At 46.9% G+C, this 25401-nt stretch overlaps 1 protein-coding gene and 1 long non-coding RNA gene across 14 annotated transcripts in view; both read left to right on the forward strand.

Annotated features, from left to right (window-relative positions):
- NF2 (neurofibromin 2) overlaps nucleotides 1-25401 on the forward strand; it is a 49489-nt gene that overhangs the window by 3766 nt on the left and 20322 nt on the right. For 9 of the 12 annotated variants that reach the window (XR_005933189.1, XR_005933188.1, XM_030025363.2 and 6 more), the window contains exons 2-12: nucleotides 7849-7974; nucleotides 9060-9182; nucleotides 11437-11520; nucleotides 15964-16032; nucleotides 16526-16608; nucleotides 17318-17393; nucleotides 17705-17839; nucleotides 20136-20210; nucleotides 21689-21802; nucleotides 24214-24336; nucleotides 24705-24922. Coding sequence is in view for 10 of the 12 variants with exons in the window: in XM_030025363.2 (XP_029881223.1) it covers nucleotides 7849-7974; nucleotides 9060-9182; nucleotides 11437-11520; nucleotides 15964-16032; nucleotides 16526-16608; nucleotides 17318-17393; nucleotides 17705-17839; nucleotides 20136-20210; nucleotides 21689-21802; nucleotides 24214-24336; nucleotides 24705-24922 (1226 nt within the window). In the remaining 2 variants the exon portion in view is untranslated. Of the gene's footprint in view, nucleotides 1-7848; nucleotides 7975-9059; nucleotides 9183-11436; nucleotides 11521-15963; nucleotides 16033-16525; nucleotides 16609-17317; nucleotides 17394-17704; nucleotides 17840-20135; nucleotides 20211-20436; nucleotides 20476-21652; nucleotides 21803-24213; nucleotides 24337-24704; nucleotides 24923-25401 lie in introns of those variants that run through there. The other 3 variants (XM_041126077.1, XM_030025366.1, XM_041126078.1) reach the window with 3 other exon arrangements.
- Nucleotides 1168-3594, forward strand: LOC115345868. Of its 2 annotated transcripts, XR_003924952.2 has the most exons (3): nucleotides 1168-2012; nucleotides 2116-2868; nucleotides 3006-3594. It is a non-coding gene; the product is annotated as an uncharacterized LOC115345868 (long non-coding RNA). The 2 variants fall into 2 exon arrangements; XR_003924951.2 differs by having other exon boundaries at nucleotides 1168-2868.

The raw sequence follows: 25401 nt of genomic DNA on the forward strand, positions 1-25401 counted from the left end.
CCTAAATCTAAAATAATTCATGGAAATGAAATCTTAATCTTTCTAACATGGCGATGAAGTTTAATAATCACAGTTGGGGTTTCACTTTAAAGACTTATAATTTGTTTGGGGAAATCTTGAAGATACAAAGTGAGTGTATTTTTTTTTTTTTTTTTTTTTTTACTTCCATGGTGGATGTTTGAGCCTGGTACCTAATTAATTGATAACATCTTGAGGAAGGATAGACATTTGCATAGCTCTTAAAATCTCCATCTTAAACCAATCCCTAGCTGCCTCACCTTCCTGAGAACACCCTCAAATAGCCCGGGCAGTCCCTCGGCTTTCTGTGCTTGGAAAGCAGAGCAGGAGAAATCTTGTTGAAAGACATGTAATGTTGATGTTCTCCTGCGATTAACACGGCAATAGGCTGTACACTGCTTGAGTACCGATTCGGGAAGCTATTTTAAGCGGCAGTAGTGTAAAGCAGAGCTTGCCAGGGTGTGGTACTTGCACTAATGGCTTGATGTCACTTCAGAGCGCAGTGCCAGGAGGCTGCCGTGCCTGGTGGTTTCCTCTGCCGTCGCCACCCTGATGGTGCAACTTGCTGACAGTGGCCCTGAACCAAATTAAAGTAGTCGATGTGGCAAAGGTAATGTGATTTTGCTGGTGCCTCTCTAGATGAGGTAGTCGGTTATCCATTATCTCTGGCATAACATCTTAGAGCCCTGTGGTATTTTTGAGTCCGTGTCTTCCAAGGCATCGTTCATCCCGTCCCTCCGGCGGGATGGCGGTGGCGTAGTGCGGCTGGTGTCAGGTTGGTCTCACCCACTCTGATGTGCAGTTTTTTCCTTCAAGAACCAAGTTCCCTGCCTGATAGGAGAACCCATCAATCTTTCTTTTGGTCTTGTGCGTGTCTTTGCCCATTTCTTCCTCTTGCAGTGGTCAGTCAGGTTAGTGGCTCTCTGTCTCTGGAGCCACAGCACCTTTCCTGAAGGATGTGGGGTTTTTTTAGCCCTTTCTGTCGTGCCTGTGATCTTGGGCCTGAAACTTCTGCAGGGATGGTTACTCCACCAAGGTGCAGCTAGCCGCCCAGCTGCTTTCCGAGCTTAATCCTTTCACAGCAGCAGCTTCTGCGGGTCTTAAGATAAAAATGAATGGAAAAGCTTTATAGCCAACCTAGAGAAAGAGTTTAAGTATTCAAGCAGCAAGAAGAGGCAAGTTTGGACTGATGTATTTGCTGGTCTAAACATGCATCCTGTTACTGCTTCAATGCTTAAGCTGTTCCTCTCTGTCCAGAGAATAATCTTGGTTGGAAGGGATCTTTTTTAGCCCAGTGCCCCACTCGGTGCAGGGCCAGTTGGCTGACATTGGTCGTAAAGCTTTTCTCTTTGCTTGTAAGTAGACGAGACCCAATTTCAGCAGCATGTGGCCAAGCGTTAGTCTCTTTGTTAACAGGCATAGGGAGTTATGTAGCTGAGCTGCAAAAGTTCATCCTCTGAAACGAGAGCAAGCGAAGATTTGGTGGTGAAAATCTGGGGCCAAATAAGGTTTTGAGTAAGAGCTGGCACAGTAAATCAGGGTCGAGTTTTGAGCTCCGTCCAGTCATTGCACCAAAATAAAAAGGCAAGAGAAGGAAACCAGGGAGTGGAGTGCCCCCAGCTTCTTTCTGTGTCACAGGATACTTGGAAGGAGTTTTATAAAGATCCTTCCATCCCTGGTTAAATGTTTAGCAGCGGCTCAGTGATGCTAGTAGGGGCAGTGACCTCTCTCGATGCTGCTAAGCTTCTGCAAGCAGGCAGAAAGTTAACTGGAAAAGACGAATCTGTGGGCAGTAACAGCTATTTTAAAAAGCTGAGAGAAATAATCCCCCTCAGCTACAAAATGATCTTCAGTAAATTGTTGGGATACCAGCTGTCAAGTCAATGTTCTGGTTCCTTAGCGTGCCCATCTGCGCCGATCCTGCGTCGGCTCTCTGCGAGCGCTCGGTGCTGTTTGGTTGCTGCTGATCTCTCTTTAAATATGAGACGCGGCAGGTAAGGGCTGTTTTCTCACTTCATGTCTTGGAGGGGTTTATGCCAAAAAGAGTCAGAAATTCTGCTGATTCACAACAGTGTCATTTGGGAATTAATTTTTCAGAGATGTCTTGCTTGATGCAGTTCAGTTCTGCATTCCCTTAAGCTGTGTGCAAGTCACATGAGACTTATTATAAACACAGATCCTCTTTGGCTTCTCTCTGCCTGCACCCTGTGTCTGAAACGCTCTCTGGATCCCCTGTGTCCCACTGCAGCCTCTTCTAAGCTGGTTATGAAACTCTGTGTTATCCGGTTCCCTCCAATGATGGTTCAAAACTGCTGTCAATCCTCAGTCTCTGGTTAATCTGGAGGAGGTGTGTTGATGCAAAGGGGAAGGAGGGAAGATGACAATTTGGGGTAGAAAGTCTTTCTGTTTCGGTGTATAGGCTCTAGTTTTGATGCCGTTTAATACCTTTTTTTTTTTTTTTTTTTCCTCTCCTTTGTACAGGCAGTGTCTTTCAAGTAGGTGGTTCTTGAAATTAAAAGTACTTGAACAGGGAAGCAGCCCTGGAAACAATCTACTTGAAGCTGGAAGGCAGCACTCTTGCAAAATCAAACAGCCCTTAAGATTGGAAGAGAGGCATTTAACAGTATATGTGGTTAGCCTTGCTTCATTCAGAGGTAAACTTGCTCTTGCCAGGGCAAGGCTAACCCTCTGTTCTAAGGCTGACAGCGCTGGCTTCTTAAAGCCTAGCTTGGCTTTCCCTGGGGTAAGCTGTCTGGTTTCAGGCTGCATCAGCGTGCAAAAGATCATTCAAGCAGGGCAGGCTTGTGCTGAAATACCCGGTGTCCGTCAGCAGTCAGCTCTGGCACAGAGGTAAGGCTTGGCTCTGTGATCGCCACCCTGCTCGGTCCTTCCTGGGGCGAGGAAGAGTGTGCTGTACTGCAGAGCATGCGACAGCAGCACGGAGATGTCTCCGTCTAACGTTATATCTCTATGCATCCTTGGTACAGGAAAGCCGGAGGTCCCTGCAGGAACTAAGATCCTTCTCTTGGCCTCTTGGAGCTTCTTCGCCTGCATTAAGCTGCTGACCCCATAACTCTTAATTTGTGCAACCCCAACTTGTAGGGTGAGGTGAGGCTTTGGGACATCGTCGGTTGTTGTCCCCTCCGCCTCTCCCGCTTGCTTCAGTGCTGGCTGGCCAGAGCCGCAGCAGCTTGTTCTCCCATGTACCCCACTCTGTCTCCGTCTTGGGCAGACTCCACGAAATGTGCTTGGCTGCACCATCTGCGTTGTTACGCCTGGGTGCGTTTTTGGCCTCCTCGGTGGTTAACAGAAATAGATTTTAATTAAAAGCTCATTATCGAGTTGTCGTGTAGCATTAGTAAATAAAAATAACTTTTACAGCCCTGTCTTGTGGCTTAGTAAGTGGCAATTGAAAGTATTTGACATCACTTTATTTTTTAAAAAATGGAAGAATATTGCATATTTGATTCCCTGTTTGCTCTAAATGGGCTTTAAATACAAATAAATGGTTATCTGTGGCAATTCTGTTACCATTCAAGTCCAGAAGGAGAAATAAATGCGGTCTGCAGTCTCAAAGTTATCTCCGTTTCAATTGTAAGCTGTTGTGGGTGGTTTGTTCGGGCATCTCCTGGTGGGATGAGGAACAGATACAGGCTACCCATTTATTGTTTCCCAGGTAGTTAGTGGAGGGATGCTCTGCTCAGCCCCTGCCCTCTCCCTTCTGCCATCTCCCTCCCTGTTTCAGTGCAGAGGCATCACATCCTCATGTTAAAGCTTTCTTCTAAATGGGAATAACATCACACGGTGGAAGCTGAGCACTTTTTCCTGGGGCTCGGTCCCCTTTTCTGCGTGGTCTTTTAGACTGTCGTGTCATCACAACAGGGGCTCAGCGCTCTCTTCTCTCTAGCACAGAACTAACACTTAATAAAACGATCTGCTAAGGTGAAAAGCCATTTTCTGCATTATTTAAGGTTAAATTGGTGCAGTAAAATATTTTATAGGTGTTAGTAATTTCTTCAAGGTCATTCCGTAACCCAATACTGTGCCTCCTGCAAAGCGGTTGCGTTATGTGGGGTACGGAGGGACTGTTCCGATGGGTTTGCTCTGGGAGGCAGCGTGCCCGGGCTGAGCTGGTGAGCGCTGCCTTAATCTCCTTCAGTCAATTCTTTGTGCCTTATTCCCCAGCCTGACCCCAGGGATAGCTGAAGCTCCGGTGGTTTGCTTTTGTGACAACAAGGAGGCGAGATCTCCGTCCACCATCCCTGGACAGAGCCAGGTTCTGTCACCTGGAGTTTGGGCACCTCTGTGTTGTCCAAGGATTGCTTCTCATGTGAGGAACCTTAATCTGAAATGGTTAAAAAATGTCCTTTTTTTTTTTTTTTTTTAGCTTTTCCATGTAGCTGGTGTAAATTCAATTTGACATCATTGGAAGAAAAGCATCGGCCTGTGCCAGTGGTTTTGGGAATCGCTTTTCTCTGTAGACCCCCCTGCTCAACCCTCTACATGCAGAGTGGTTGCACCCTCTTGTGCCCTGGCACCCATTTTTTGTAGTGCTTGGCCTCCCCCCTTGTCACCCCATGACAAGGGCATCTCACAACCCTTCTGCTCGATTTTGCAGCTGGTTTATTGACTTGTTAGCTAAGGAGTTGTTGTGAAACTTGACAGAAGGGTTGTGCACCAAAATAAATTGTCCACTTGCCTGCTAGTTGGAAATGACTCTTGGTGCAGGTTAATAAATAATGCAAACCCTGTTAATAGATGCCAAACGCGACGTCTCTGCTGGAGAAAAAGATGATGCCAATAACCCGTACTGGAAGTACTCCATTCTAGCCACTGGCTGCTGAGTTTTAAGTGTTTAGTGCTGTTTACTTAAAATGCTCTGCTGATAAATTGTAAGCACTCTGTACTTAGTAAAGAACATAAATTCCAGCTCTGCAGAATAACAGCCTTGCACCGCTTACCCTGTTTATAAAGCAGCTCGTCCACATATTCCTTCAACGACTCGCCAAATATATCTAACAGCCTGTGTGTGTGATCATGCTAATGGGAGAACGCAAAGCTGCAAATGCAGGAGGTGATGCCTGTGGCTGATCAAGGATTCTGAAGCGATGCAGTTGCATCCAGCTCCGTCCTGCGGGTCGGGTTGAGGTTATCGTGATGTAGCTTTTTATTGGGAGATTGGGCTTTGTTATAGTATCGTGCCAGCCGCTCTGGCATATGGCTAAGAGGGGATTTTTCTGCTCTAAGCTTCTTTGTTTTGTTTTCAGGAGCTCATAATGGCTTGCAAAATTGTCTTTGTGCTTCAGGTGTCACTTTAGTGCAGAGCAGGGGAATGGCGTTACGGGCAGAGGATGGGATGGGGAACTGCCAGCCCATCCTGGCTCTCCCCCAGGCCCTTTGGACAGCAGCCCTCTTCATCTCCTCATGCCTGGGGGGGGTCTTTTTTTTGTTTTTTATGGTCAGGAAATGTGGCAGTTAATGATACGAGGCCTATCAAGTAAGGTTAAGGAGGTCTGAGGTCCTGAACGTCTGTAAAACAGTTGGAGTTCAGCTGTCAAAAGATGCCACTTGAATGCAGATCGTTATTTTAAGTACCGAGGTGTGGAGTGAAATCATGTATGTTGAAATAAACGTGGCTGCTGTTCCATTTATATATTTAATGAAGGTAATTCAGCACAGTCGGGGAGGATGGCTGTGCAATGTTACGGTTGGAGACTTTAGCACCGTGCAGGCAGGAATGTTAAATATATATTTCTGCCATAACTTAGGCATGCAATGACAGAGTGGCGGTGTAAAATCTAGCAGCAGAAGCAATCACTTAAAATATTCCCGTCACCAAATCAAAATTGCGGGGAGGGCGCAGCAGGGAGCGCACAAAGCTCTTTCTTTAATGCTCGCTGCTGGTCTTCAAAACTAACTGCCGGCTTGCTTTTGGGGAGGAAACCTTTGGGTCGTGCCAGCTGGTGCAGTGTGGTGAATAAGGTTTGGGTGCCTGCATGAAACTCCGCAGGGGCGGTTTGGTGGGGAGCCGCAGCCAGTGGAAATCCTGGCTCGGGGGGGACTCAGTGGGGTTGCTCCGGGGTTGTTCAAAACACCGATCCCGTGGGATGCGGAGCAACTTCTGGGGAGGAGATGGTCCCGTCAGCAGCATGCAGGAGCCTATCCTGGGAAAGGTTTGGTGCAGGGCTGTGTGCGCGCAGGCACCCATCGCTCCTCTGAAGCAATAGGCTGAAATGTGGTCTTTGCAGAAAGAAAAAAAAGCTGATAATGCTTTATGCCAAGCAGTTTAATTCTAGTTAAGAAATAGCCCTTTGATGGCAGCCTGTTTTTATATGCCTACAGAAATGGTACAAAATAGCTGTTTAAATGTGTCTCGCTCTGTTTTGTCTGAACCCTCAAATTAACCTCCCTCTTAAAATAATAGTCAGGAAAAGATCTTCTGCAGTCTGAGCCATCCTGTGCTGAGCTGGAGCTCATCATGGGGACTGGAGGCTAGCTAAATGTGTGAAATTAAGGTTTTATAATTACAACGCTGCAAAACTTGCTCCTCCTGGTGTTTTTGACCTCGAGGTGTTGACGGCGCTTGATATGAATTGCAGAGAGGCTGTTGTGAACCGTCCGGGGGTGTAGGTTTTTGGAGGGTAGCATCGGCTTTATTCTATTCTGGGAATGTCAGCATATGTGTGTTTGTGTGCCCTGGGAGGGGGAGAAAATAGCGATATACTCATTTAATCAAAGCCAACAGAATGGCAATAAGCTTGTCCTCAATGGCTTTGCCCACAAGGCGGCAGTGGGTGACAGCAGGAGCGGCGCGTCACCCGCACCAGCAGTCCCTGCCGTGCCTGAGCATTAATATTGATGCTGTCCAGGTGGTACCAAGATTGAGTTGTAGTGACAAGAGAATGTGCCGAGATCCTTTTGCCCTAGGGCTTTAGAGTAATGGCCATATGTCTCGGTCCAGCAATTGTTTCCACCGTGCAGATGGAAGACCGAAGTGGCTTTGGCATATTAGATTCATCTGTTTTATGTCCCTCTTCACCTTTCTGCCTCCCAATGCCTTCTGTTTTTATGAGCAAACTTCAGTAACAACATAGATGCGGCTGCAAGATTGCTCGAAGGACACGGTCTTTGAGCAGGACCAATTTTCTCAGCTTCTGAGCTGCTTTTGTCATCAACGTTTTCAGCAGAAAACGCAGTTTGACTCTATCAAAACATGCTCCAAGAGAACCGCTGACTTCTGTAATAATTTTTTTTTTCTGAGCTCTTTTTTCCTTTTACCTGTGCAGGGTCGGCAGCTCTGGATGAACGCACTTTGTACACAGATCGTTTCACTCCTGATTTTCGGGAGCGCCTTGCGCCCCTGTCTGTGAAACCCTGTTGCTGATGCTGGAGTTTGTGCAGGGCTTCCTGGGGCTATGGGTAGAGACATTAAAGACACTAAGGGGAAGTTAAGAGTGATTTTCATTTCTTGCTGGAAACAGGCTACTTGTAGCAGTGCACGGCTCAAAAGGAACCTCAACGGACCCTTCAGGTCCTCTGTTGAATGTCGGTGGGGTGCCAGAGGAAAAAACGGGGGGCTTTATTTACAGTCTTGTTTGCAGGGGTGGGAAAAAAAAATCACATCTGGGTTCCCTAGTGAGGGAGGAGTTGGTGATCAGCAGATGAGATCAGATGGAAGGATATAAAGTATGCTTCTTCCTTATCTGTACCAGATGCCTTCTCCACAATCTCAAAGGCATTGTGAGGTGAAAAAAGAATCGATTTGGCTGAATGGAGATGAAGTTCTGAAATCCATCTTTATAACTCTGCTTCCTGTTTGCTTTCCTACAGGTGAAGTGGAAAGGGAAGGACCTGTTCGATCTAGTATGCAGGACACTAGGACTCCGAGAAACCTGGTTCTTCGGGCTTCAATACACTATCAAGGATACGGTGGCTTGGCTCAAAATGGACAAGAAGGTTGGAACCAAATTTCCCTTGAGAGGTTGTGTGGGATGACAAAGGCGAATGTACTTTTTTCCTCTTTCTTTGATTACCCAAAGTTGTGTTCAGTGTGGTATCAAAATGAACTGGGTGAAGTGTATTTAAATCTTATCCCCATGGCATTTGTAGTCAAACGGGGAAGAGCTGGCAGAGATACCCCACCCCAGCTCCTTCTGAGCTGTGAAGCCTCAGACCGTGCACACTGAATGCCCTTGAGGAATTTTGGAGACAGCCATGCCGAGATGCTGGACTTCAGGGTGACTATAATGCAAATGAAACATAAAAGTCTCTCTTCCTATGCCCATGAATGACAAAACCTTTAGCAGAAAAGCAAAGTTGCGTCTTGGCTTTTTTTGTTGTTGAGATGTACAAAGAGCTAGGGAGGAGGTAAACCAGAGGAGTGAAAAGGAGATAGAGATAAGGGAGGAAACCTTCCCAAATATGCAAGCCTCAAGGTTGCTGAGGGGTGGGTTAGAGAAGTGATAGATGTGGTTCTGTTTGCATCCAAAGGATGTTACACTAAAACCAGAAGGTAATTGAGACTGTGAGGGAGGTCTGGGTGTCTCGCATGTCGTGCCAAGGTTTTAAACTAATATGAATCTGAACTGGACAGTGCCAGCACAATAGAAAGGTAGGAACAACACTGAAATACAAGAGGAGGCAGTGCAGGGAAACAACGAGAAAGTCGTATGGTGGCGTAGCAGGATACAGCATTGCTCTGCGAGGTTTGGTAGAGGCAATGTGCACGCAGCAGATCGGGATCAACCTTTGCTGTCTCATTTCGCATGCCGTTTGTTTCTGCCTTGTTTGTTTTCTTGCATTGTTAGGAGTGTCAGAAACGTTTGGTTTTTTAACTATGTTTAGTTAGACAAAAAAAGAAACTTAGTTTCTTTTTTTAACTATGGTTTCTGAACTACTTAGGTTGGTTCGTCTGTTCCAGATGTCTAAAGTGCTTGACAAAAGATGTGCTGATCTGAACAGTAGGGAGCTCTGTCTTGGCTCCAAGAGACGGAGTGCTGCAGAAGCTGAAAGAGTAGCTGAATGGCTCTTGTATCCTACAGGTTCTGGATCACGATGTTCCGACAGAGGAGCCTGTCACCTTTCACTTCCTGGCCAAATTTTATCCTGAGAATGCAGAGGAGGAACTGGTCCAGGAAATCACACAGCACTTGTTCTTCCTGCAGGTAGGAGCCGTGTCAGTACACTGTTTTCCAACCCGAGGGAGAAGGAACCAGGATGAGTAGAAGTGCGAGAAGGTTCCAGGGTCAGAAAGTTGGTCAGCAGAGTGTGGATCCTCATCGTTATGTTCACACCTTTCTGAAGGGAGTTGTCTTCAACAACAAGAACTTCTTGAAATAGGTCAAAGATGGTTTGTCTGGATGAAGCAGGCACAGATGCCCAGACTTGCGGACCTCGTAAACTGGCTGTCAGGAATGATTAGGTGATTTGTAATACTAGTGTGTGGTAGCTAGGGGAAATGAATCTGTCAGATGTGGGCTTGAATGACACACACAGCCTTGGAGTCCACCTCTCTGCAGGGTGTGGATATCAATTGTGCTGAGGGACGGCAATTGCCTTTGTACATGATAGCATTGTTATGTGAAACAGGGGAATTTGATCCTCGAGAACAGAATGCAGCCAACCTGTTTCATGTTCAGGCTGTACAGCAAGTTTCACCTCTTCACAAAACAGCCTTCAAATAACTGGAGCAGAAGAAAATCCTAGAAGTACAGCTCCGTCAGAGCCTGATGGCAAAAGCAGAGGAGAGGGGGAATCCTAACGGTCCCCCCGCCCCAGTAACTCTTGCCCTTATGTTAAGCATTTGGAAACTGTGGTGAATGCATCTTCAGGCTTTTTTCTTCTGTATTTACAGTACACTACAAAACTTCATGTCCTGAGAAATTAGCTCAGCTGATGTTGCTGTAGCAGTGCTGCATGGCTGGTTACAAAGAGCTTCTGTCACAGGAGCTCTCTTTCAGACAAGATCAATTTTCTGAAACAATTTCCTATAAAGGGTTGTGTCAACTATGGTTACAGGGAGTAGACTAGTCCTAGTCAGACCCCTAGGTTCTTATTGGGATGTTTCAGCTGCTCTGTGGCTGTTAATTTGAAGTTTCTAAAATAAATAAGTTTTAAAAATAAAAAAAGATACTTATGTTTGTTACACCAAAGTAGAGGCAACCTGCATTTGGATGCTCTTGGACATACCAGTGTAGACTTCAGTGTGCCCTGCCCTTTCAAATGGATATCAAAATGAGCCCACCAGCTTCTTGGTACTCCGCAGTCTTCCAAAGTTCATCTTTGTTCTTCACAGCTAAAGGAGTTCTAAATGCAAAGTATTGCTGTTAATTTCCAGGGTCTGTCTCGTGCACTAGTGTCTCCATAGGGCTGTTTTTAAATGTCTGATTTGCCATGGACTTTATCCTTGATGAGGAAGAATGCTGTTGGCATCTTTGAAAAGGAAAATCAGAGAGGAAAAGCAGTTAAAGCTGCATTTTATAAATGCAGACCGTGACTTTTCTACTAGGATTTCTGATGATGAGAGGAGCCTGGGCTGCTGTAACACATATGGGAAACAGGAGCCCACGTAAGCTTGCAAACTCTCCTGTTTTTATCTTAATACAGGAGAATATCTTCTGTGATTATGTTGTAACCAACTTTGAGGACTCAAAGCATGTTATAAATTTAAATTGATGTTACTGCATCTCTGTGACAATCCATTTAAGCCTCCCAGGAAATAGTATGGGTTTTTTTCTATCTTTATTCAGGAAAATTAAGTGTGCAAAACCAAAAAATATCGAACATGACAGGTTTAATTTTTTAATGCACAGAAGCCAGGAAATGTAAAGCTGTGGCTTTTGGGAACTGCACGTTGGCTCTCCTGGGAGTGTGCGTAGGGCTTGTGCCTGCTGCTAAAAGCACTGCCACAGAGCAGCTCTCCTTGCTGCCGTTGGGATTGGAGGGAATTAGCCTGGAGCACAGGTGAGCACTGACTCATTATGAGGCCTGAATATCCCAGAGCAAAACCTTTGTGTGCTCAGAGACTTGGCTGCAAACTTCTTTTTTTAGTTTAGTGGTGTCTATAGATGTTGTATCAATCCATAGATTATGCCTTAAGAGGTTTTATCTCTGTGTTTACATGCAAGACTTCCCCCCCCGCTTGCCTTTAGCAATAGGATATAGGTTCTGTCATTTTCCACGTATAAATTTAGCTCTTCTCGCAAACCTGTGTGAAAAAGGTGGCCCGTGAAAGCCTGAGCCCTTCCCTTCTGAGCCACCAGAGACTTCCTGGGCCTGAATTGTAATTAGTGTTAGGAAAATTGTTAACTGTGTGGTTGACAGCTCAAGTTAAAACAAACTGCAACCATCTGCTGTGACAGTCGTGTTTTGCACTGCTCCACTAAATGTGTGTTATGTGTCCTTTACTGCTACGTGCAGGTGAAGAAGCAGATTCTGGATGAGAAGATCTACTGTCCTCCCGAAGCTTCTGTCCTGCTGGCCTCTTACGCTGTCCAAGCCAAGGTAGGCACAGAGGGATTCTCCAAGGGCCTGCTGACGTTGGCGATGGGTTAGCGTTGCTCCTGGGAAGCGAGGCGCTTTGCGATGTACCCGGTTCCTGAGGAAGGGGAAGGCAGGGAAAGTTGTTAAAACTTGGGAAGTGAGGGGACTATACGAGCGCTACTGCCTTCTCTGCATGGCTGGTTCCTGGCTACCTTCAGACATTGGACAGATTTTTGCTTTCTCTTTCCAGGATTCTTTAGCAAGCGCTCAGCTTATGAGCTGCAGTGCTTGCTCAAGTGTGGCTTACTACTGGAGCAGGTGAATTCCCTGAGCCCGTGCTTTTTTGGATTTCCTCCCTGCTCTTGCCATTGTAGCCAGAGGCAAACCAGCCGTGGAACTCGCAGCTCCACTGCTCCCCCAGAATACTTGTCATCATGATAACTGCTTTATTTTGAGTGCTACAGCTTGCCACATAAATGTTATTGCAGTGTTAAAGGGCTCTTCCTGGCTTCTCCCTTTATCTTGGTTTTGATCTTGGGTGTTTGGCCTCACTAGACAGAGGAATAAGTCAATGGTTACTAAGTCCTCCTCGTTCCTCAGTTGAATTCTGCTCTGGACCCAGAGTCAGTGTGTTTTGCTGAGCATTTATTTAAGAGAGTGCTGTTTTCCAGGCTGGAGTATGCAGCCTCGGACAGCTTGCAGCAGCCCACAGCAGAGGGACTCCTGGGATAGAGGGAGCAGCCCAAGGTTCAGAAATGGGGACGTTCTTGCAGGAGGGAAAGTAATTTATCCCTGCATATGCACAACATGTACTGCTGCTCAATTAACAAGTCTTCTAGCTAATCACCAGTTTATGTAAAGATAATGTCTTTGGAGAAGGAGTGACTGGAGTCTGATCACAGCCCAGCTACGTTATTGCTGTAACCTCGTGGTCGGTTCTGACTCTCTGGATGCGATTCAGGGATGGATTTTGGCTCGCAAGCAGGTGGCCGTGCCCTGGGTCTGGCCCATCTGCCTGTCCTTGAGGAGCACGACTGTCGAGCAGTTTAGAAGGGGCAGGGTAGGTCTTACCTGACAGTGCAGGAGCGGGGCTTTGGCTCTCTTGCCTGAAGAGAGGGCCTGATTCAGGCTGGTTGGAAACAGAGGCCAGTCCTCAGTGTTTCACCATGGCTTTTTCTGGGTTGATGTATAATCTTCCTCATAACCCTTTAGTCCACGCCTGGTTTGTCTGAATGCAGCCCTGGGTGACGTGCAGCGGTGTTCTTTGATGATGAATGTTTGAATTTACTAGAAAAAGATGTTTTGTCCTCCTAGTCAGAATATTGATGAAACCGTATTTTGTTTGAGAGACTCATCAGCCAGGGAAAGACAAGTTGCTTTTAGAAATGTTTCTATTTGTGTGAAACATTCATCACTCTAATAAGAGTGCATGAGTAAACACTTACTTGGCTTTTTCTCCATTGACCTGCTGAGCTGAGGATACATAGGGGATGACTTTTCCTGTTGCCAAAATGAATAAACCATTGGGTAAATATTGAGCGCTATTAACTCTTGGCCGTGACAGCTTCTGCTCGTGCGATCAGGAACAGGCTGTAATTTGGTACAGGACTGTTGTGCCGTCCCCTCTCTCTTCTTGCAGCTCGGCTGCTGACCTTGCGCTCAGTAGCACACTTGACGTGCTTGACGCTCGGTCGTCTGGAGGAGGTCAGCCAGAGTCAGAGCAGTTCTCCTAACCTTGCACGTCTTGATTCTGCACAGAGATTGTGAGAAGGTGGAAGAGCGATGCCTTTTCTGATCTTTGCTAATGTGCTTTCATGTCTGCATCAGACATCGCTTTTCCTTGCTGCTCCTCCAGGCAGGGTTTCCCCTTCTGCTTTTCCTTCAGCAAAGGAGAAAGCTGAAAGCACGTCTTCGGTGCGGAGCTGGGAAGAAAGATGTTGCAGGTCATCTCCTTCCAGTTAAATAGGATAATGATGTCCTTTCTGGACAAGAAAGCGGCCACTGAGCACAGTAATTTCGCTAATAACGTGCTGATTTGCATGATTAGGGGCATAATAGCCTGACATAGCGGTGTGTTTGCATCTGATATAGCCATTTGATTGACAGCCAGGTTGGTTTGTACTGTTGTTGCGCACCTACCTGCAATAACAAAGTAAGCGTGTGGGTCATAAAAACAAAAGCTTATTTATTTCTATTTCATTGTGTTCATTTGGGGAATTACTATGTGTTTTCCCCTCTAGCCCTGCATTCAAACCACCCACACTGCTTTCAGATGTTGGAGGCGGTTCAGGTTTTAAATAGCCAGGAGAGACGTGGAATCTACTGAAAAGTGTGTCCTGGCAGAAAATAGTAATGTCCAGGAGGTTCTTCCATTTCTTGTCCCTTAAATGCAGACCGCTGCTGTGCTGCAGCCCTCTCAGCACAGCAAATCTTGCAGCACTAGCAAAGGGTTCTTTTATTTTTATTTTTTTTTTTTTTCCCCAAAACAAACAATACATGGTGTTAATAGTTTGAAGCTGTACATGCCTGTGTTTATCCAGGACGACGTCAGCCAGGTATATGAATGAGGTAAAGGCAACTTCCATGTGTAACCATGAATATTAATCATATAGTTCAATTAACAGGAGCTGAAATTCCATGACAGTTTTGAAGTAATGATTTAATTGAAAAGGTCTTTAAAAGTATGTTTGCCAAATCATTTGAGCCAACATATACTGCAATACTTAAGCCATTTGTTGATTTTTGACTTGTGAATAATTAATGTTCTCATCCAGACTCCCTCTCAGTACAAATATTCCTTTGGGACATGGCAATATTTTTCACCACATGAAAATCACATAATCCATACTTAGTCTTGGATCTCCACGGTAGATCACAAGAGAAAATAATCGCATTAATCCTATTTGCTATTATTTTCATCACCTAAAAATTATTTATTTTCTGCTTCTCCAAGGTTATTGGAGTTGTTTCCTTTGCCAGTGCCACGTTTTTATTGCTGTTCCCTTTTGATGTGGGTTCAAGGGATGTGTACCTGCAATGCGCTGCTTTCTGAGGAGCTCCGAGCATCTGTAGACCTTGGAAGACAGACAGTTGCTGCTGCTCAGCACCGTCCCGAATGAAATCCCTGGCAGTTTTGTTATATTAATTGAAGTCTGAGTCAGTGTTGATTGTTGCATGCTTCCTTCGCATCTGCATTGGCTCCAAATCAATATTTGCATCTTTAATCCCTGCTTGTCGTTTATGAAACATTGCTCGCTGGGCTGTGGAGAGGATGTATGTGTAGACTTTTGATGCTGAGCTCTGGTTTTAGCATACAACGTGATGGTTCTGGCATTAAAAGGAGGCTGATACAGAAAGCTTCCTGACTGATTACATGACCATCATGTGTGTCTTGTTTTTAAAAATTGTCACCATTTTGTACTTCCTGAGCTGAGGTTCTTCAGAAAAGCAGGGAGGGAAGGGCTGTCTCCCTTGCAAAATGAGTGACTCAAGCAAACGTTGCCGTGTCTTGTGTAATCGGGTAATGTCACTGCAGAAGTCCTGTTTGCCAGGTGAATGAAAATCGCAGCGTTTCATGTACATGCCTCACATCCATCGTCCTCTTCTCTTTAACTTGCTAGGTTATTTGAGGTGCCATTTTCTGGCGGTTTCCTGCCCTCTTAGGCTGTACAGGAGGTAAATTCATTTTCACATGCACTGCAGGGACGCTCAGCTTTTCAATCTGTTAATAAGCAGTTGTATTTCTCAGTCACTTTATATGCTGCTCAAAAAGATGTAAATCTAAACAAATACTGGTAATTACTGGATGCACTTAACAAATCTGAATTGGATTCCATGACCCAGCTGAGCACCAGACCCTCTGGCAGAAAAGCTGACACCTGCCTGAGCGGAGTCTGTCAAACTCCTGTCATTTGTTTTTTTTTTCATTTGTTCATCAGGGTGGTGAGCAGTGACAGAGAAACTGCTGTCTGCCTCACCTGAATTACTGGTATTGATCAGTCTTTGGGGACAGGTCTTTGCCCATATCTTAACTCCCTGTCCCACTACTGGTGGGAGGGCAAGGACCTCTCAACTATAGAGTGAGTCTTTCCTTGCATCGGAGGAAGTGTCTTCTGGGCATGGTAATTAGAGTAGAATAGAATAGTTCAGTTGGAAGGGACCTACAATGATCATCTAGTCCAACTGGTGGATGTCAACTGATGGTGGGAAGTTTTGTTCTGCTTCTACCTCTGCTGTATGAGTAGAAGGAGGGTGTTAGTTTCTATTAGCAATCAAATGACAAAGAAAACACGGTTATTAAATTTACTGAGCAGCATATGTTCTCTGCCCTAACAGGTTGTTATGTGAAGGGTGTAAGCAGTCTGCATTTGCTCTCTCCCCAAGGGGTGGATGTGTAAGGGTGAAGAGTTTTACTTGCCTGTGTTGTTAACGTGGGGCGGGCATGATGTCTGTGCTTCTTTCCAGTATGGCGATTACGATCCCAACGTCCACAAGCGAGGCTTCTTGGCACAGGAGGAGTTGCTTCCAAAGCGGGTAAGGAGCTCGGCCAAGTGGAGGAGTAGGTTTCCAGGCTTGGTGGTGTTTTGTGTAACAGAGCCCTTTGCAGAGGAGGTCTCTGTGGGACTGCCTGCGGGGTGCATGCTGCTTCGCTTGGGCTTCCTTACCAAGGCAAACAATCCAAAAAGATGTATTGAGGGAGGAGAATTCAAACTCTTTCTGACATATTTTAATAAAAACCAGAAGCAAATGTTTTCATTCTTTTCACGGTTTCATCCTGCCTGCATCTCCTTGCGATGGCCTAGGGACAGTTTGCCTGTGCTGCATGTTTGGGAGGGTTGAGCGAGCGCTGGGCGATCACAGGGCGCAGGGCTGAGCGTGCCCTGCTGAGAGTTGCTTGCCTTGAGGTCAGACGTGGTGCTGGGGAGGGGTTGCTCGGGGCTGGGGTGTTTCTGGCTTGTTTGCTGGCTAAGGAGACTGTGACAAGAGCGGCAGTGTGACCTGGTCTCTGTCTCCCTGTGTATCTCAGGTAATAAACCTGTACCAGATGACTCCAGAGATGTGGGAGGAAAGGATAACAGCCTGGTATGCAGAGCACCGAGGCAGAGCGAGGTGAGTGTGTGCTGCAGTGGTGGGTCAGGGTCAGTCCCCTCGCCTGAAGAGTCGCCAGGGTTTGGGGAGCTTGGGCAGGTGATGGATGAGCTCTGCTGACAGCAGGGTTAATCCCACCACACCTCTGTAGCAGACTCGTGAAGGGCAAAGGGCTTTCTTTGATTGCTCTGTATGTGCCCTGCTGTCCCCTGGTCACTGACAGGGTCCTTGAGAGAATTTAGGACTGATGCTCAGTGGGGGACCACCTGCAGAGGGGCAGGGAGGCAGGCAATCCTGCCTGCCTAGGGGTCAGGGTGGTTTTTGGGCCAGGAAAAGAAATGGGGATTCAGACCGATGAGGTGTATTGCTGCCTTGAGTGGTAAAATGCTCCTTGTGGGGGATAAGCCTGAAGTCAGATGGATCTGAAACAGGGGCCTCCCAGCCAGGGATTTCCTATTTATGCTTAAGGGATTGGGAGATGGACAAAGCAAGACTTGAAGTGCTGCATCTCACTAGGCAGGCGTCAGCAGCCATTAAGATGCTGGCAAGCTGCAGAGCGGGATTTGCTGTTGGACTTTATTGATCCTGCCAGCAAAGACGGGCTTGACCTGTGCGATAGAAACAGTCTAGGCTTTAAAGCCTTGTGTGTGCTCAGGATCAGAAAGAGCAGCCATCTCTCTCTCTCTGATCCTACCAAACATCGTAATACTGGCCTTTTTTTGTCTGACAGAGATGAAGCTGAAATGGAGTATTTGAAGATAGCTCAGGACTTGGAGATGTACGGAGTGAACTATTTTGCAATTAGGGTGAGTGCAGGTTGTGGATCATGTTTTCTTGCCTGCATAGCTCTTGTGTTAGTCTTCATCTTTTGTGTTGCTGTGAGATTGGATGAGTGGAGCCTTGGAGAGCCAGCAGACCTGGGAGATGGCTGTGGCGCGTTGTTGAGAGTCCCTGCTGCAGTGTGCTTTGCTGCTAGCTGCAGGGGACGCAGAAGCTCTTTTAATATGCAGTGCTGGTGGGTTGCTGCTCGGGGCTGGCTGATGAAGATAACAATGGTTCATGTCAGACCCTCCGAGTGGAATAAAAGGGTTTTCTGCTCTTTTCTTTCCTCCTGTAGAATAAAAAGGGCACTGAGCTGCTCCTTGGAGTTGACGCCTTGGGTCTTCACATTTATGACCCAGACAACAGGTTGACCCCTAAAATCTCCTTCCCGTGGAACGAGATCCGGAATATCTCATACAGCGATAAAGAGGTATGGATACGTCTCCCCTCTTCTCCGAGAGCAGTAAGAACACATTTGTGATTTTAAAATTATTTCTCTTAGCTTCTCTGTCTGCTGTGCTTGCTATCACCAGCTTAGCTAAGGGCAGCTCAGCTTCTCTAATTGAAACCTTAATTCGAAGCCTTTCTGAAACTTTCCAGGAGTGGGCGTACAAGAGGTCAACTGGGAGCTATTCTCCTGTTTGGTTTTAGAGTACATTCAAACCCTCTTATGTAATTTTTTCAAAAAAGACCAAAATTGCTGTTGATGTGCTTAGCCCAAATATCAGAGTTCAGAAGTTGACATCTCTGCTTTACTGTATGTTACTGTATATATATACTGTATTATGAAATATACTGAGATGTATTCCTGGTGAGAAGAGCTCTTGCCTCTTGCCATATCATTACATCATCTTCAGTTTTCAGGCTGCCGGGCTTGGCGTAACAGCTGGAATATTTTTAGGAAGTTGAGTAATTTAAGCCCGCTATTGGATAGATATTTATTAAATCCAGAGTGTAAATATGAATCTTCTGAATTGTTGGCCACCAAACCTAGTTGAGAACAGCAATGAAATTGGCTGTGGAGGGAAAACTGATTGGCTCAATTTTCAATCTGAGAGAGCTGCTCAAAGAAACCAGCTGCCGTCATGGTAAGGAAGAAAATTAACTTCTTAATTAAAAATTGTTTTCTAATCTAAACATGATATTGATCAGGGTGAAAGCTAAAGGTTTCTCATCAGCTGCATTTATTGCATGTCTTGTGAAGTTTTATAAGTAGTAAGGCCGTGCTGGAATTCTCTTCACTTGTTTTATTCCTTAAATATAAAGAGCTTCACAACTCTGCAAAACAGCCCAGCACTTAGTGACTTTCAAAGGCTTTCCTGCCCGTGACAGACGAGTGCAGTGGAAGCTGTCTGCTCAGGCATTGCTTCAGAAATCTGGGGCTTGAAGCCTCCATAACCAGGCCTTGACAAAAGACTGTAACAGAGCTTTCTCTTGGGGGAAAGGACTGCCACCTTCCATCAGGTCAGTCATCTGTGTAAGATGATGACCACAGGTAGACCTGACGTGATAGTAAACAGGCTTACTTAATGGCTGGGTATGACAGCTATGTCAACACAACAGAGGGGTTTAATCCATCGTAACAAAGATTGACTGTTTATGTGGAACTGAAATTCCTCTCCTGGCATATTTCTGCTCTTGCTTGCAATGACTGGTGTAGGTTCTGCCGGAGCCTGAGTCCAGGGACGTTCACGCATGTCTGCCTGTGTGAAAGTCTTAAAAGATTGGCTCTTAAACTGACAAAGCAAAACACTGCCAGGGCGAGTTCTGCTGAGCCCTTCTCAGGCAGTACAATGTATTGACAAATAGACCTACTTTAATGGACACAGACTGCCTGCTCGAGTGCTATCTCTTCAGCTGGTTATTTCTGTAACATGTGGGGGAGTGATGAAATAGATGCATGCCTTCTAAAAAATGCGGTGTTGCGGAGCACTCCATCTCTTCAAGTATCCTTTTGTTAGTTCGGAGTCGTCTGTCTATCCAGGGGCTGTATTACTGAAACTCTCGAGTCTGGCAATGCTACCTATATCCTCTTGAGAGACCTGCTGTGGGAAGGCTCTTTGGAGAGGGTAAACCCAGGCCATGGTTACAGCTGTTTGGTTGGCACATGGAGTGTAAATACAAATTAGAGTGAGGGAATAGTATTTTGAATTGTGGAGCAGTCTTATGACATGGCTGGCTTCTGGAGAACAAAATGCGTGGAAAATCCTTTTGGGGAGCCCTTGCAAGTGGAGGTGTCAATGGGAAGGACAGCAGCGCCTGTTGCTGTGTTCCTAATGCAACCCTCTTGCCCATTCATTGGGCAGCTGGGCTGGTTCTTCCTCCGTTCAGAAGTGTCGTGAGTTTCTGCTGTACCTTCTCTGTTCTCTACAGCTGCCAGGAGAGCAGCATCTTGCCTTTTCTCCAGAGGTGCTGAGTTGTCTCTGCAAGGTGCTCTGCAGAGGACACTGGCTGTCGGGCATTGCAGTCTGTAGGTGGACAGCACTCTTACTGCTTCTGTGTGGCACTCGCTTTTTTCCTGACCGGAGGAACAGTTGTCTCCTTGGTTGCTTTTGATACTAGTTCTCTTACTTGGCTAAAAGCCATGGGGACAGCTCTCAGCCTTGTTTGTCTGACACTGCTGACCTCCTCTGAACCAAAGCTTTCAGTAAGACTTTTATAGCTGTGTTTTTATTAAATGCGCCATTCTCTGATAACTCTCTCCCTCTTTATTTTTTCCTTTTCAGTTTACGATTAAGCCATTGGACAAAAAGATTGATGTTTTTAAATTCAATTCATCAAAGCTGCGTGTGAATAAGCTGGTAAGTCTACAGACAGAGTAATTTTTATTGCCTGCAGCAGTAGCTTCTTTTGGGGCTTTTCCTTTGAGCAGTTGGACGGAGTGTGCTGGTCTGGCTGGACTGTAGATGTGATTTGGTATAGCAGTTACTACTCAGTCATAGCCTCTAGAAGAGAAGGGGGAAGCTCAAGTCAAGCTCCTTCACAGAACCTCTTCCCCCTGTCCTTTTTTTGTGCTCCCTTTCTGAGCTCTCGGGTTACAGCTGACCTGCGTGGTGGAAGCACTTAGTAAGTAAAACTTTCTTGTCACCTTATCTTTGCTCCAGATCCCCCTTCTTCTCCTGCGGATCTTTTTCATTCTGCCCTGTGACATAGATCTCCCTGTTTTGGGATGTACCATTATCAGAGTAGCAGTCCTGTTTTTTTCCTAGGCTGATTCCTTCCGAGGACACTCACGTTGTACAAGGATGGAGGGGGCTGTGTTGAGCTGTTGTGTTTAGCATCCATGTTAGACACCAGCTTTCGCTAGTGTTCTGGATTTGGTATCTGGAGGAGCTTTGATCCAGATTCTGTAGTAGCTGTGCACCACGTTAAGTCGCACGAGGGACCTGCAGAAGGCAGAGGGGAATATTTTTCCCACCCTTATAAGAGAGGGAGGGGAACTTTGCTGTTCTGGTTATAGGCTGTCCTGTATTTCACGTGCCGTAGGGAAGTGGGGCTTCCTGACAAAGGTCTCATTTGCTGCACTCATCAGTTTCATAGTGCTGTAGCTCCTCTGACTCCAGAGAAGTCATTTGTGACTTGTGAAATGGAAGACGGGCATGTGAATCAGTCCTTTAGAAAAGAATCCAAGTTTAGAAACCTGCTTTTATTGCTGAAAAGAGCTTTTGCTCTTCTGTGTACCCACTGCTTTGCTAACCCTCCTGTAGTATTGCCACCTTCCTTGTGCTCCTTGAGTGCCAGAGGAAACCACATTGGTGCTCAAAACCTTTCAGCAAAGGTATCTGAAGATGTCCAAGGAGGTTTTTGATAAACCTTCTGTTTGTCCAAGATGGAAAGCGGGTTTTTTTTTTTTTTTTTTTTTTAAATCTCAGTGCTTTAAACATGCAGTTGGGAGAAGGTGCAATTTCATCTTGAACGTAAAGAAAAGGGGCAGTGAGAACCAGGGAACCAGTCAGAGCTGTAGAAGTCTTTGTTTCATTATGTGGCCTAACGCTTGCCAGAACCGTGCTGTGCTGGATGCATAGAAAATAGAAAATTGGTCTCTGCAAAGACCTGATAGCCCAGGAGCTGGTGTTTGGTGTGGGATTTGACTATGCCTTGGCTCCCTGCCCCTCATATGGGTATGAGAGCTCATAGGGTTTGAGATCAGTGGGTGGAAGTGCTTACAAGCACCAAACCAAAGCAGTTCTAGTGTTTTTGTGTGTCAAGAATACAAACTACCTCATCGTCATCATGTGTACAGCTGTTTCTCTCCACTCTTCACCCTTGACTGGAATAGATTCTTCAGCTGTGTATTGGAAACCACGACCTCTTCATGAGGAGGAGAAAGGCAGACTCATTGGAGGTCCAGCAGATGAAGGCACAGGCCAGGGAGGAGAAAGCCAGGAAGCAGGTGAGAGACATCTCGTATAACTAGACCGTGAGCCAAAATCAGAAATGCAAATGAACTTGGGAAGGAACAGTCTCCAGAATGACATCAAGCACATGGAGCAGCTTTGAGGGAAGGTCCAGCTGAACATCTCTTTTTAGTAGCCTGCTCCCACCTCGCCAGTCATTCTCAGCTTGGCTCTGTAGGCTGATGGCAGCCTGAGTCCAGCCCCCACACTCGGGAACAAAACTGGGAGGACAGGAGGGAAGAGCTGATCTGGGTGTCCTACAAGTGTGTGTGTGCATCTTCCCTGCCTTGGTTTATGCCTGCGCTCCGTAGCTGGAAAGATGTAGTATGTTGGGGTAGTTGCTTGTAATTAAAGCAGGGGTTGTGAGGGGGAGCTGTGCTTTGCCGTAGTTCTTCGCCTCATTTTCTAATTACATGGTGATGGAATGCACGACGACATTTCGGGGTGTGCAGCCTGCATGCTAATTTGGTGCTGGCCTCCTTTATCTGCCGCAGGTCAGTCCAGGCGGCGAAAACGGCTCTTTGGAGGCAGCAGCGTGTAGCCGATGAGCATATATCAGCAAATTGGATTGTATGAATCATTGTTTTCTGCTCGTAGACCTTTTCTACTCACTGCAACCCGCACAGCTAATCTGAGTACTGGTGCTTAGAATATAAATGTCCCTTTCGCAATAAAGCCGCTAGATAGCAGCAGAAGAAACCAAAGCAGTCGCTTGCACCCAGGAGGGCCTTATGCTCAAGGGACTGCTAAGTTAATGGATTTGAGCATGTCCACAGAGGTGCCTGCATGGTGCTGGACTTGGTGTTGAGGTTCTCAGCTGACCTGGAGATGTGACGTGGCTTGTCTTGCAGGCACCTCCTGAAGCAGTTCTCATTCCTGTAGCTTGTGGGGCGGCAGGACAGGACAGGACATGAATCACTACGAGGGTAACCAGGCCAGCTCCTCTGGGGAAGGGGGGCTTCTTGCTTCTCATGGGCATTCCTCTGGTCAGTGAGGAGTTGGCATTAGTGGAGCAAAAGGTCTTCCTTGGAAGGAGCAGCGTGGTGTCCAAGCGCTGGTGGCTTCAGGGACAGGTTTTACAATCTTGTGAGTTTTTAATGTATTTGAATAACGCCAGCAAGACCCGAGATCCTGCGCTTAGTTGGGCTGCTGGGAGAGGTGAGGGCACTGAGGGTGAGCAGAAACGTATTGCTTCGCATGAGCTCTCAAATCCAGAGCACTTGTGCTCTACAGGAAAGGTCAGGCTTCTGCTTGGGTTGGCTGACCTCTCCTGAGCTAGCCACTGTGCTGTCTCGCCTGCTCTCTCCTCCCTCCCCAGGATCCACAGTTGTTAACTGGTTCCAGATAGTCTTTTTATATCGGGAATTCTTGTTAATGGAAGTCCTGAGTGGGATGCAGATCGTAATGATAATTAATGAGGAGAACCTTTAATAGAAGGAAGCAGAGCCGTTAGAGCAGTGGGCGTCCCGCTTTCAGAACACAGTTGGTGTCCAAGGAGCAGAGAAATGTGTCTTGTCGCACTTATTTCCCTTATTAAACCCAGCAGGTGGCCTGTGCAATGCTGCAAGTCCTAGCTGCAGTGTGGATATTTATAATGCACCCATCTTTGTCGTACTGGAGTTCTTAAACTTGGTGTGTTAATTAGCCTGATGGCTCCCTTTGGGTGCTTAGCTAGCAGAGAGGCAGTTGTTGGGCACGCTCTGTCTGCGCAACACTCTCAGCATCTTCTGGGAAGAGGTGGCAGATTCTGGTGGGTTGTCTCAGCATAGCTTGGATCTTCCCCTCCTGGAGAAGCATCGCTATTTCCTACAGACCGAGCTGGAAGCAGTTTATTGTATCTAGGAATTGCTAGAAGTGGTCACACTCTTTGTGACCTCCCCTATAGATGAGTGGAAGAGAAGTTTCCAGCATGCTGGGTCAGATGTCTGATTAAAAGTAGCAGCTATCCACCTCCTTCAAACTCCTGCCTTGTGGCGTGTCTATATCCGATAGTTTGAAGATGCCCTCAGACTGCCCTTAAGCCCAGCCTTGCTGTCTGTTCAACTTGACGTAAGAAACTCCAGGCGTAGCTCGAGCTCTTGGGACCCTGCTTGTCTGAGTCTGCCCTGTGAGCCAGCGTAGGAGGGTACTGTCTGGGGACGTAATCACCTACAGGCAGCTTATGGGGCAGCGCTGTGGGTAACAGCCTGATCAGAGGGTAGGGGATTGTCTCAGGAATGGCACTTTTCAAAGGAGCAGGGTGCATCAGGTCACCCCCATTTAGTGAAGTTCCCCATGTTGATAAGCAGAGAGGAGGCAGCAATGCAGTCCTGTGCTCTGACCCCCACATAGTGACCCTTTCTCATCCTATGGAAAGCCTTTCTAATGTGTGTTATTTCTCTCACTTTTCCGATTCTCTTTTTCCTAGATGGAACGGCAGCGCCTGGCCCGAGAGAAGCAAATGAGAGAAGAAGCTGAGAGGACAAGGGATGAGCTGGAGAGAAGATTGATGCAGTTAAAGGAGGAGGCAACGATGGCCAACGAGGCTCTGGTAGGTCTCTGGGAGGTTGTTTCCCGAGGCACTGCAGCTGTTCCTCACTCTTTCCACTACTGAAGCGTTTTAGGAGGCACAATGTGACTGTCCTATTCTCAGACTGCTGCTGGTGGTCGGCGATCAGGAGGCTGGTTGGAGTTGATTTCATCCTGCTAGCCTGCTGTGGCAGGAGCACAAAGGAGGATGATTTGGGACAGGGCCTGGGCACATGCAGGTCTTGGCTGCAGGCTCTGATGGGAGGGAGGGACTCTATGAGCCATGGTGGCTGTGTGGAGCGAGCAGCTCAGGGCCCTGCCCCGGGGGTTGTAAGCACGTTCGGGGAGACATTCAGTGCGCTTGATGGCTTAATGTGCCTTAATTCTCAGATGAGGTCTGAAGAGACAGCAGACTTGCTGGCTGAGAAGGCTCAGATCACGGAGGAGGAGGCCAAGCTCCTGGCTCAGAAAGCAGCTGAGGCTGAACAGGAGATGCAGCGAATCAAAGCCACAGCCATCCGGACGGAGGAGGAGAAGCGGCTGATGGAACAGAAGGTGCTAGAGGCAGAGATGTTGGCACTGAAAATGGCGGAGGAGTCGGAGAGGAGGTCAGAGGGTACAACCTTGCAGCTGCCTCTGCTTTGCTTTCCAACCCCCTTCTGACTTAGCTGAAACAGTGGCTCATGCCTTGAGTTAGTCCATCCAATGGTTTGCAGTGAGCCCTTGGCCTCCCGTGCATGTGCAACAGCAAACGACCCCAAGGCTCAGCTGGTTTCTCTCTCTCCATCTCACTGTTTGCCACACCTGGGCTGTCCCTGAGTGGGAAACGGTGCTGGCAGGGCAGTGGTAGCTCTGATCTTTCCCCGGATCGGAGCTGGAGACCCTTCTCTGAAGCCTTCTTTGGGAGAGATTCTGTGGTGAAAGGAGCAGGGAAAGGGGCCGTCAGCTGGTGGGGGAGAAGGTACTGTGGTCCTTGGCACTCTGCCTTCCACGCCTCTCACGCCCTGACAGCAGCAGCGGGAGCCAGCTCTACTTTGGGTGATTTTTGCAAACACCCACTGCATAACACTTGGGTTTGTTTTTTTTC

The sequence above is a fragment of the Aquila chrysaetos genome, chromosome 9, assembly GCF_900496995.4.
Source record: "Aquila chrysaetos chrysaetos chromosome 9, bAquChr1.4, whole genome shotgun sequence".
In the NCBI taxonomy this organism is placed as follows: Eukaryota; Metazoa; Chordata; class Aves; order Accipitriformes; family Accipitridae; genus Aquila; species Aquila chrysaetos.